We start from the raw sequence: 12,559 nt of genomic DNA, 5'->3' as shown, positions 1-12,559 counted from the left end.
ACAACAAACTTACTGTGTAGCCCACAGAACAGGGGCCCCTCCTACACTGCAGGGAAGTTCCCTATCAATCAGAGCATACGCTGCACATTCTGTGACCCAAAACCAATATGGCACACGAGTTTCTAGCTTGTGTCTCTTCCTTTCAGGAACATCGATGCTGAAATGCTATGGTCATGGCACTGTGGTCACACAATGCTAATGCTTGATCTTGAACCATCTCATTTAGGAAAAATTTCACCATGAATTGAAGCATTACACTCAAACATGCTGAAAGATGAGGGGAAAAATTTCATTCTCTCTTTTAAATTTGCTTCATTTTAATATTAAATAGATCCAGATTTTTAAACTACAACTCCCAAACAATTTAATGCTTTTATATCATTAATATTTCCTTATTTTTAACACGTAAAAAACACTGAGATGTTAAGATGCATCACTTTTAGGTATGTAAGCCTTAAAATTTTTAATTAAACACTGTTTCTACTTAAAAAGTACCTTGAAAATTATACAAACAAAGTCACATAGTATGTACTATAGAGGAAGGCTGATACAATCCTTTCTTGTTACACATAAATATCTAAAAATGTGGTTCCAATTTCTTTTTTTTCCTAAACCATGCTCATTTTCTTTCAAATTACTTCCAAAAACGAAGGTCTCTCTGATGTTAATCATGTGTATACTTCGGCTTACACTTTAAAGAGTCTTCCTCTCCCGGGAAGTGACTTTCATATACAAATCATGGAAAGCTACTTAGACAAAGTGCTGGAGATGATTAAAAAGAGCCAGATTCAAATTTATACCTTAAAAAAAAAAGCAGAAGCAGATGTCAACTGACTCATTTGTGTATATTTTGGAAATGTGCTGAAGATATGCATGTGCATTTCATCAGGACATTTAAGGAATCCTAAACTTTTTACAGTGGTTGTGTATCAGAGACAACTTTAGAAATTAAAAAACTTGGCCGGGCGCGGTGGCTCAAGCCTGTAATCCCAGCACTTTGGGAGGCCGAGACGGGCGGATCACGAGGTCAGGAGATCGAGACCATCCTGGCGAACACGGTGAAACCCCGTCTCTACTAAAAAATACAAAAAACTAGCCGGGCGAGGCGGCGGGCGCCTGTAGTCCCAGCTACTCGGGAGGCTGAGGCAGGAGAATGGCGTAAACCCAGGGGGCGGAGCTTGCAGTGAGCTGAGATCCGGCCACTGCACTCCAGCCTGGGCGACAGAGCCAGACTCCGTCTCAAAAAAAAAAAAAAAAAAAAAGAAATTAAAAAACTTTAAAACTTATACTGCGGTGTTTTATGCTGGATACTCCTGGCTCTTACTACAATTTGATCTAACCAAAACACTTTTCAATCTGACCAAAATGGTATTTGCTCATTTAGAAACAATATTCAGAAATTTTATTTTCTTGAGACAGTCTGTCGCTCAGGCTGGAGTACAGTGGCATGATCATAGCTCACTGCAGCCTCGAACTCCTGAACTCAAGCAATCCTCCTGCCTCAGCCTCTCAAAATGCTGGAATTGCAGGCGTGAGCCACTGTGTCTGGCCAAAATTTTCAGAATTTAAGGCACATAATATATATCTTATCTAGAATTACTAAAGAAAGAATTAAAGTAGCATTTTATTTTTTCATTTACTATTTGAACAATAAAAACTTCAACTCCTCCAAAAAGCCTTTTCTTCTTTTTTTTTTTTAATACTAGAGAGAAAAAACATCTGATCTACCAAACCTTTATGGAAGAGCTTACTCCACGCCATGCATCCTGCATCTTGCTAGGTCCTGGAAACAGAAATGATGAGTATAGTACAATCCTGACCACCAAAAGGCATCTAGCTTACTGAGGAAGACTTTTAGAAGTGATGCCTGGGTTTAAAACAAGGGGGTCTGAGGATGGAGAGAGTGTGAGGTGTGTCCTGCTGGAGCATGGTGTACTCTGTGACCGCTGGGATGACAGGCAGAAGGACTCTTCCTTTTTAAAGGATATAACACCTTAATAACACTTCGCTACAATGCCACTTTCTCTTGAAACAGGAAATCCGTTTCCTATGGTAGGTAGATACATTCTAAAGGAAAAAAAGATATTAAGTGAGGATATTATGCAGAAATTCCAGACTACTTGGCTTGTTTCATCAGGAAGTGATGAAGCTTCTAGAAAATTAGAGAACAGTGGCTAAAGCAATAGTCATATACAGACTTCCCACAAGCCATCAACAAAAAGCCCTAATGGCCCATACATTTAAATACATATGATTTCTGTAGCAAACGACTCTGTGACCCTGGGTCACACTGACAGATTTTTAAAACAAACCCTTGTTCCTAGAGTTACTGTGACAATGTCACCCTCCAATTATGTAAACATGTCAAAGCATCCACCCAAGTATTCAGTTACGCCACGAGTCAAATCACATCTCTTCTCTGCATGGGGAAGTATAGTTCATAAACATTACCAAAGACAGCAAATCTATAAGAGTGGTATACAAGTCACCTGACAATCTAGCTGAGAAAGTTAAATCTTAAGAGAAATCAACAATCACTCTGAATTAAAATATTTGGGGCTGCATTTGTATTAAATTCACCTGCAGTGACAGAAAGCCCCCACCAGATGGAGTTTCAAATTCTTGGTTTCTACAACACAGCAAGGAAACCAAACAGCTGTGCTCCAAGATGAAAACATGAAACTATTTCATGTTTGTCCTGACTCTGAGGACTTGCCTACTGATTCACTCAAATTTAATAATGCTGCTGTTTTCTTTCTTTTTAAAAGCAAGTAATATGAAAGAAACTCAACCATTTAACTTGGTTTTTTTTCTAAATTAGCTCACTCAAGAAAAACCAGAGGTCATTAAGTACAGAATGAAAAATCACTGATTAAATCAGACTAAGACAAAAACTTCCAGGAGTCAAGGTGCCACAGTACAAACTTTGAGGATGACTATACTTTCAGAAGGTCTTCCTAATTTTCTTTTTCCAAATCACCACCAACACATTCACTTAAGGAGAAAAGGTCAAATCATGAACTTTTAAATTGGGTAAGACTATAGACAGTGATTCACTTAACTTCTGGATATTCACAACTGCATAGGTAACCAGATTCTGCATGTGAGGTGTTACCACTAAACACAGGTGCACTAGAGGAACATGCATTCCCAGTAGTCACACGATCTCCCATTCAGAAGGTGCTGCCCTTGGGTCATAAAAATAGTGTTGAGAAAAATGTAGGTTCTAGCCACAGTCTCCTACCGTAGGCCCAGACATGATGGTGGTCTCGTGAAAGGGGATCATTCCCTGTTTACAAAGCAACAGAGTCAGGCTCCCAGCTGAGGTGCAGGATAAGAGCTGGGGCTGACTGAAGGGGTAGGATCTGGATCTGGCCATTAACCATTCCCCACAACCTGAGCCTCCACAAGCTGTCCTCTGATCCCTGGAACAAGGCACACTCAGCAAATCTAGGAAGGAGATTCTGCCCCAATATCCCCACCCACCTCACCTCCCCAGGTCTAACAGGCAACCCAATCCATGGGGTGCAGCTCCACCCCCACCCTATCCCACACCCACTTGCTGGCCTATTCACAGTTACTAAGTTCTCAATTCTAGTGTCACTCCAATCCTTAAGGAGCAAGTTTTAGGCACTAAACATTGACTGCTGGTATGGCAGATGCATTCTAAAGTGAACCCCTCCCTGACATAAGTCACCCTCCCATTAAGTGCAAGCAGAACCTCTAACTTGCTTCTAAGTCACAGACTGTGGCAAAGGTAATGGTAGGCCATTCCCTTATTAAACAAACTAATCAGGTCACATTACCCAGCCACTAAATATGTAGTGATCTGTTATGCAGCAACAGAAAACATACAGTTGGTGAGAGGAGTTTATCCCCTGATCCACTGCACACATCTCTGTCAGACCTCAACTCTTCCATCCCATTCCTTTCCTAAGGGAAATCACTACTAACAGCATCTTATGCATTCTTCTTGATAATCCATACATAACTAAGCAAACATATTTTTCTCCTTTTTAATATAACAAATGGAAGCATATTATACATACTTCTTTGCCTTTCTCTCTCCAGGTTGTCTTGAAAAGGATTCTCCATCAGTGCAAATAGGGCTCACTCCCTTTTAATGATTGCACTGAACTCCATCATATGAGTGTGCCATAATGTTCTTAATCAGTTCCCGATTGATAAAGCAACACTTAGACTTCTGATCTTAGGTTTATACACCTGTCACTTTACAGAGGGTAGAGTCAATTCCCAGAAGCAGAATTTTCCTGGGCCAACAGGCACGTGTACGTGCACTTGTAATTCTGCTAGGCTAGTACCAGTTCTACCAATTTATATTCCCACAGGCAATGTATGGGAGTGCCTGCTTCCTCATCCCTTGCCAACCCAGATGTTATCGAAAGGACATCAAATTGATTTTGTATTCCAGTACAAACTCTTGGCTCATAGTGTTTAGTTTCCTCATTATTCTCAAGCTCATCAGGTTCATCTGACCGATATTTATGAAGGGACTACTCTGTAAAAAGAGAACAGGTTGCTAAACAAAGAGAACAAAACACACCAATGAAATGAGCAAAAGCTTCTGAAATTCAGCAGACAGGAAGACTGATTCCAACTTGAGAGAAATCTCCCTGGAGCAGGCAAGCTCCGACCTACCTACATCCTGAAGGACATGTCAACGTTGGACAGAGAGAAAGGAGTCCCAGAAAGGAGACGAGAACAAGCAGTGCATTGGAATAGGAAAGCACAGGGTATGGTCCGTGGCAGAGCAGTGTGAGGAGAGGAAGAGAATGCTCAAGCGGCAGCTCGAAGAGTGACTGCCCCGGCAAGGCCTGAGCTAGGGAAGAATCAGTCAGCTGATCTGAGAATCGGGATTTCCACTTTTGGCATTAGCTAAGTGATCATGAGAAATACTAGCTTATCTGGGCTTCAGGAGGTTAGCCCTGAAATCAAACTTTCTGTAGCTGCAGAACTATGTTCAAAGTAAATCTTACAGTCAAGACTAATGACAAGCAAGCACAACTGTGCTGGCAGAGGAGAACACGAAGGAACTCAACCCCTTATTCTAGTTGCTCCATCCTGATAACCTGAGGGAGGAGGGGGGCAAGAAACTCTTAGGATTATGTGAAGCACAGTCTAAATGCAAGGAGGCCTAGGTAGCTAAGGTTCCCTTCAGCTCGAAAAACTACTCCAATTCAATGTCAGATGGTGCACCTGCACCTTCATTTCTATTCTGCTTGCCTATGAATTCATTTATTAACAGGAATTCACTGAGTACCTACTGTATTTCAGACAGCGTTATAGGATCTGGGGAGACATGGGCTAAGGTTACAAAGACTCTTCACTCTGAGGTTTAATTTCTACTTGGAAGGGAGAGAGAAAAATGAAATAAACGTATAATGTGTCAGAGCAACGAGAGTAAGAGGAAAAAGTGTAATGATTGTTCCACTCATCAAAACTCTACACATCCTCATGTCAGGAGTCTTCCCTTCAGCCTTTTCAGCTTTGTGTTCTTACAGATCGTCTGTTCTCTTTTCTGAAATCCTATAGCACTTTAGACCATGCTATAAGCCTCTGCCACTTGTTAACTACTTTATTGTACTGGGCTTTTCTTGCTAAGACTGTACGTCTCTTGTGGGTGCTATACAAATCCTCGACAGTTACCACAGTGTTGTATGCACAGCACTGGTACACACAGCACAGGCATTCAGTACTATTGATTGCTATGACAACATTACCATTTTAGAACTGTAAATGTGTTCTGCCTTTTCTCTACACTGTAGACTAGAATATTCAAGTGACAAAATTACCTAACAGGGCAGAATGAAATGAACAAATTAACTCAACAGAAAACAAAATTGGATCTGGTAAGAAGTAATGACCTCCAGGTGGTCCAGGTGTTTGGGATAAAAGCTAACCCTAAAACTCTAACTAGTCAAGGCCAAAACAATGGAGTGGAACTTAAAGGGATAAGAGTGTAGGGGCAGCTGTCAATGCCTGGGAAAGTGGACAGACAAGGATGTGCAGAAGAAAAGAGCAGACCCAGGGTCCCTGCACCACTAGATTTCACAATCACCTCCTCCCTGAAATGGGGTTCTGGTCCTAGCTCTCCTGCCACCACCCATACTGGCCTTCAACACTGCCCCACCCCCACCTCATTCCAACCCTGGAAGCTCAATGCTCTGCTCTATGCTTAAAAACTGTCAAGGGCACCTTTGCACCAAAAAGCTCCTTTCCCTTTCTTTTTGTAACAGAGAAATGTGCATACTGGAATTATTTTTTTTTCCACATCAAAAGGTCTGATAATCCTTACATATCAGTTCTTTAATTATCCCCAACTAAGAGAGCACATTAGACAAAAAGCTCCTGTGACACAAAGGTTTACAGCAGCACTAGTCACAACAGCCAAGAGGTAGAAAAAACCCAAATGTCCATCAACAGATGAATGCATGAGGCCGGGCGCAGTGGCTCACGCCTGTAATCCCAGCACTTTGGGAGGCCGAGGCAGGAGGATCACGAGGTCAGAGATCGAGACCATCCTGGCTAACATGGTGAAACTCCACCTCTACTAAAAATACAAAAAGTTATCTGGGCTTGGTGGCGGGCGCCTGTAGTCCCAGCTACTCGGGAGGATGAGGCAGGAGAATGGCATGAACCCCAGAGGCGGAGCACGCAGTGAGCCAAGATCGTGCCATTGCACTCCAGCCTGGGCGACAGAGCAAGACTCCGTCTCAAAACAACAATAACAAAAAAAACCCAGATGAATGCATGAACAAAATGTGGTCTATCCATACACTGGAATATTATTTAGCCACAGAAAGGAATGAAGTACTGACACATATTATAAAGATGAATCTTGTAAATAAATGCAAAGCACAAGAAAGAAGCCAGCCACCGGAGGCCATGCGTTGCATGATTCTATTTATATGCAATATCCAGAATAGGCAAATCCCAAGAGACAGAAAACAGGTTAGCAGTTGCCAAAGGTTAGGGGGAAGGAGAATCAGGGAATGACTGTTCATGAGTACAGGGTGTCCTTCTGGGGTGATGAAAACATTTTGCAGCTAGACAGTGGTAATGGTTGCAGGACATTGTTAATGTACTAAATGCCACTGAACTGCACATTTAAAAATGGTTAAAAGGGTAAATTTTAGGTTATGTGTATTTTATCCCAATAAAAAATAGTTCCTGCAAATTCAATAAACTTTAAAATAAATTTATATCTTACTAATCTCTAAAACATAATGGGAAATAGGAGCTATGAACACCAAAAAACCACATATATGCAGGTTGTGGTTAGTCCCCAAACAATGCTTGGTGTGAACACAGACTCTCGGAACTCTGGTACAACTGGAGCTAATAATAATGACAATTACGGCTAGCATTTACTGAACTACGCACTGGCTCTATGATATGATTTGGCTCTGTGTTACCACCCAAATATCATCTCAAATTGTAATTACCATATGTCAATGGAGGGACCTGTAATCCCCATGTGTCAAGGAAGGGAGGTGATTGGATCATCGGGGGCAGTTTCTCCCATCCTGTTCTGGTGACAGTGAGTGAGTTCTCACAAGATCTGTTTAGGAGTCCCTCCTTCCTCCTCCTCTCTCTCCTGCTGCCATGTAAAACGTGCCTGATTCCCCTTCCACCATGATTGTAAGTTTCCCAAGGCCTTCCCAGTCATGCAGAACTGTGAGTGAATTAAACCTCTTTCCATTATAAATTACCCAGCCTTGGGTAGTATCTGTACAGCAGTGTGAAAACAGACTAATATACTCTAAGTGATCATATTTAATCCTATAAGATAATTACTCTCATTTTACACAAGATAATACAGGCAAAGAGAGGCTAACCAACCTGTCCAAGATTAAATAGCCAGCAGGTGGCAGAGTCTCAGAATGGAAATCTGAAGCCCACCTAGTTTCAGAATGTATGTTCTTAGTCAAAGCTCCATGCCTCCCAACACAGATCCTCCTCACTTGGGCTCAATCCAGTCTTTTTCACTAGCTATCCACCCCAAACATCACCATTTTCACACATAGAACTACCTACTCAGCCTTTGCATGTGCGGTGCCTTCCACCTGGAGCACCTATCTCAAGTGCTGCTGTCATGCATCCAGTGCCTCCTCTCCTCTCTGAAGTCTGTGCTGAGGTGGAGGGGATGGGAACCAGCGCCTCCAGGGTTCTTGTGCAATCTGCCCTTACACTGCTCTTTCCACCAGCATTCATGCCTGTAAACACTGCCCATTTTCGCCTGAGGACAGGAACAAAGAATTTTTATGCCTCCAGCAAAACCAAAGGTATCTTGTACTCTGCTGGTGAACAACATAGACTGCAAACCTATGGACCATAAGTCTGAGTCAGTCCAGCCATTTTGTTTGGTCATTATAGCATTTTCAAACACCAACAACATAATGGGAATGCCTTCCCCAGGGCACCTGATCCTGGTGTGGCATACTGCTGCTTGGTATTTTAGTGATGGGCAGCTCCAGGCTTGTAAGCTGTTCTGACCTAGTCATTAACTGACTCACTCATTACTGCCAATTACTTCTCTTCCCATCATTCTTTCACATATAGTAAATCTTAGCTGTAAACAATACCAAGAGAAATAAAAGGGTATAACAGGTATCATTTCATTTCTACAGATTAAAAAACTCTCTAACAATGTCAAAGGTGAAAAGATCCCTAAAATTGAAACAACTTCAAATCACAGCAAAACTAAAATTTAAGAACTTCTAGAACAAAAGACCCTTATCAGTGCTCACACTTCTAAGCAGGAAGGGGGCCCTAGCAGAGTTGGCCCAGCCTGGTACTGGGTCACTGCTGGCAGTCTCAACCCCAGTGACTTCAGAGAAAAGGTCAGGGACCTTTGTTTAGGCAAGTTTACCTTCAAATTTCAACAGCAAAACCAGACATTTAGTGTTTTGACTTATTTCTGTTTAGCTTACAACACTGCTCCAGTTCAGGGAATAAGCACCAAAAACAGAAATGGAAGGGGATACCTGCTGAACACACTGTGCTTTACCATGACAAAACAAAGGGTGCCACTCTTATTCCAAAGCTTTAGTTCTCTAGATTAGAGGAAGAGGACCAGTGCTTGTATTTACATGTGCTGTGTAAAACCAGATCAGCACTTATAAAAAAAGAACCACATTAAATATCCACAAACTTTGGCAAGATAAGACAGGGGTCTTTTTTTTTTTTTTTTTTTTTTTGAGACAGAGTCTCAGTCTGTTGCCCAGGCTGGAGTACAGTGGTGCGATCTCGGCTCACTGCAAGCTCTGCCTCCCAGGTTCACGCCATTCTCCTGCCTCAGCCTCCGGAGTAGCTGGGTCTACAGGCGCCCGCCACCATGCCTGGCTAATTTTTTGTATTTTTAGTAGAGAAGGGGTTTCACTGTGTTAGCCAGGATGGTCTCGATCTCCTGACCTCGTGATCTGCCTGCCTCGGCCTCCCAAAGTGCTGGGATTACAGGCGTGAGCCACTGTACTTGGCCTTTTTTTTTTTTTTCCCCCCCTCTGAGACAGGATCTCACTCTGTCACCCTGGCTGGGGTGCAGTGGTACGATCACCGCTCACTGCAGCCTCAAATTTCTGGACTCAAGCAATCCTCCCATCTAAGCCTCCCCATGTAGCTGGAATTACAGGTACATGCCATCATGCCCAGTTAATTGTTTTTTTCTTTTTAGAGACAGGATCTCACTATGTTGTCCAGGCTGGTCTCAAGCTCCTGTGCTCAAGCAATCCTCCCTCTTTGGCCTTCCAAAGTGCTGGGATTACAAGTGGAAGCCACTGTGTCCAGCCTAAGACAAGAGTCTTAATCTGGCATGAGGAATAAGTGTCTTTGTGAAAAAGAAATTTTTTTGTTAAGTCAAAAGCCAGGAGTAGAAACATTTACATCTTAATAGGATTCAAAATAGAAAGCTAAACAACTAATAAATTAAAATACTCTACACCTACTTCTGGAATCTAAAAGAAAATTTTAAAAAAGATACTCTACACAAACTATTTTCTACAAATAACAACTGTGGCTGAGTTACTAAATACTTGCATGCAAATTAAATTTTTGCTTTCTTAATCACATTTGAAAAGTAAAAGGGACCTATATTATTTAAAGAAGCTTGAGGGAGAATTATTTTGTAAACAATGTGTTTTGTTTTTCAATGAAAACAACCTACATTTCCCAGGTATATTGGGACTTCCTAAAGGGATCACCTGTACAAAGGCAAAATCCACACAGAAAACAAATCACCTTATCTCTTACTCTGGTCTCTTTGCTGCAAAGACCTACTAGACTACACTCCAAGCTCATTTCGGCATAGAAATGTAGGCCATACAAGAAAGGAAGGAAATAATTTTAACTTAATCCTAAATGTGATAGTAGAAAATAATTTTTAACTGTAAAAGGGAACAGGTTAAATGTCATTGAGTAATACTTACTGCTGGTTCAACTTGACTTCTATCTGCAATATCTATATGGACAATTTCAACAGTTTTCCATGTGTTTGGATCTAAACCATGTACCTACCAATGACAAAGAGAAAAGAAATAAAACAAACTGTAGATTATTCTATTATGTTTACATATATAATCTTTATCTTGAGTCACTCAGGGTACATTATAGGGAATTAAAAAACCCAAATTATTATTTCATTATATTAGCTGTCTGATATTTTGCAGGATCTAGAAATCTTTTATTACCACTTATAACCCCAAATAATAAGGAAGGAGAGAATAAGGATGCTGCCAAATGAATAGAAACCTGTCAATATTATTTTCTGATAGTCCTCACAGATGATTTATTTAACAAAATATACCAGACCTATGTTTAACCCAAATGATACACAACAAAGTACTTGTAACTTTTGTAACCAACAAAGTTCTATACAAACATAAGATGACATTACAAGTAGAATTCAAATGATGCACTGTATGGTCTAAAATCTCTCCAAAATTTGATTATCCTAAAGCTATTCAGTTTCAGTATGATGCCAACTCCTCTCTATTGCATGTTGATCCATCATTTATTTCTGAAATGCCATCTATGAACTAATTAGGAATTGTTTGAAAACTGCCAAAGACATGCCCATTTAAAAGCTGAAAATAGCAGATTAAATCATATAGATTGATGCACACCAAATCATCTCATCTAGATTATAAATTATAGAAGATTACTATAAAAAACAACAAAAAGCCTGGGTGCAGTGGCTCACACCTGTAATCCCAGCACTTTGGGAGGCTGAAGCAGGTGGATCACCTGAGGTCAGGAGTTCAAGACTAGCCTGGCCGACATGGTGAAACTCTACTGAATGGTGAATCTCTACTGAAAATACAAAAGTTAGCCAGGCATGGTGGTGCATGCCTGCAGTCCCAGCTACTTGGGAGGCTGAGGCAGGAGAATTACTTGAACCCAGGGGGCAGAGGTTGCACTGAGCAGACAGCGCGTGATTGCACCCCAGCCTGGGCAACAAAGTGAGACTCTGTCTCAAAAATAAAAAAAAATAAAAAAAAAAAAAGAGAAAAACAACATAAAATGTCAAATGATCACTTGAAAGAAAACTCAAGTCAAATACTACATATTAAAATTCAAAGTTCTATTAATTGGCTAATTGGCATCAATAACATAAGAGCACAGCAATAGAACAGTAAAAAACAGAATTTGCCATAATCATTAACCTACTCTCCTGGAATGCATGTGCACCAGAAAACAGAAACTGCTGAGTCCCAACCCTACAGATTCTTGGGTGAGGTCAGAGTATTTGCATTTCAAACAAGTCCTCAGATACTGTGCTGCTGCTGGCCCATCCAAAGACCACACTTTTGAGAACCCCTAGACCAAGGGCATCAACCTATACAACAGGCCTTCCCAAGCTCCATGACAAACCTTACTAAAAGTTAATGATTACATTTTTTTAAGTCCTAACTGAAAGATGTTCTTGAATCTTAAAGAGATAAATGTGCACCAACTTACATAAGTCAAGAGCTTTTCAACATTTTTGTAAGTTATTCAAGTACTTTATCCCTCCTGCCTTTCGGCCATTTCTCTGACATCAGCCCATACCCTAGCAAAGCAGACAGGAGGTAAAAATTAAAGCAATCAATTCTGCTATGCAGAACAGCTCTGGCAAACACTCAGAGATAAAAGCAATCTAATTAGCAAAACTAATGGCTAAAATTGGGCTGGGGTTATCTTTGAATTTTGTTTACCCAAGCTCTCCTTGCCTCAGATAAGAGTTGCTGATCAAAACAGCAATTTTACCAAAGTGTCAAGGCAAGGGGACTGATAGGGAAAGCCCATTTGGTTTCTGGCTGCTTGCCTGCCTCATCTCAATTTGACACAGCTTGGTGTGGTCAGATACTTGTCCAACACAGGTGACATTACTTTGGTGATGACAAGTGAACTACATACAGTATTCTCGTTTCCAGGGGCTTCTGTACTAAAAGTGCAGAGTTGAAACTTACATTTTCTAATGTTCCCAAGTCTGGTTTGTGCCATGTTTCGATTTTAATGAAGAAATCATCTTTCATATATTCATTCTGCAGAAAACACAACA

General features: G+C 41.0%; 1 protein-coding gene across 3 annotated transcripts in view; it reads right to left on the bottom strand.

Moving 5' to 3' along the window:
- PITPNB (phosphatidylinositol transfer protein beta) overlaps nucleotides 1-12,559 on the bottom strand; it is a 68,031-nt gene that overhangs the window by 32,792 nt on the left and 22,680 nt on the right. For all 3 annotated transcript variants that reach the window (XM_003905361.3, XM_003905362.3, XM_009216989.4), the window contains exons 6-7: nucleotides 12,468-12,542; nucleotides 10,446-10,529 (exon numbers count right to left, since the gene is read on the bottom strand). In XM_003905361.3, coding sequence (XP_003905410.1) covers nucleotides 10,446-10,529; nucleotides 12,468-12,542 — 159 coding nt within the window. The remainder of the gene's footprint in view (nucleotides 1-10,445; nucleotides 10,530-12,467; nucleotides 12,543-12,559) is intronic.

This window comes from Papio anubis, chromosome 16 (assembly GCF_008728515.1).
Source record: "Papio anubis isolate 15944 chromosome 16, Panubis1.0, whole genome shotgun sequence".
NCBI lineage: Eukaryota > Metazoa > Chordata > Mammalia > Primates > Cercopithecidae > Papio > Papio anubis.
This window is presented reverse-complemented; position numbering and strand designations above follow the sequence as displayed.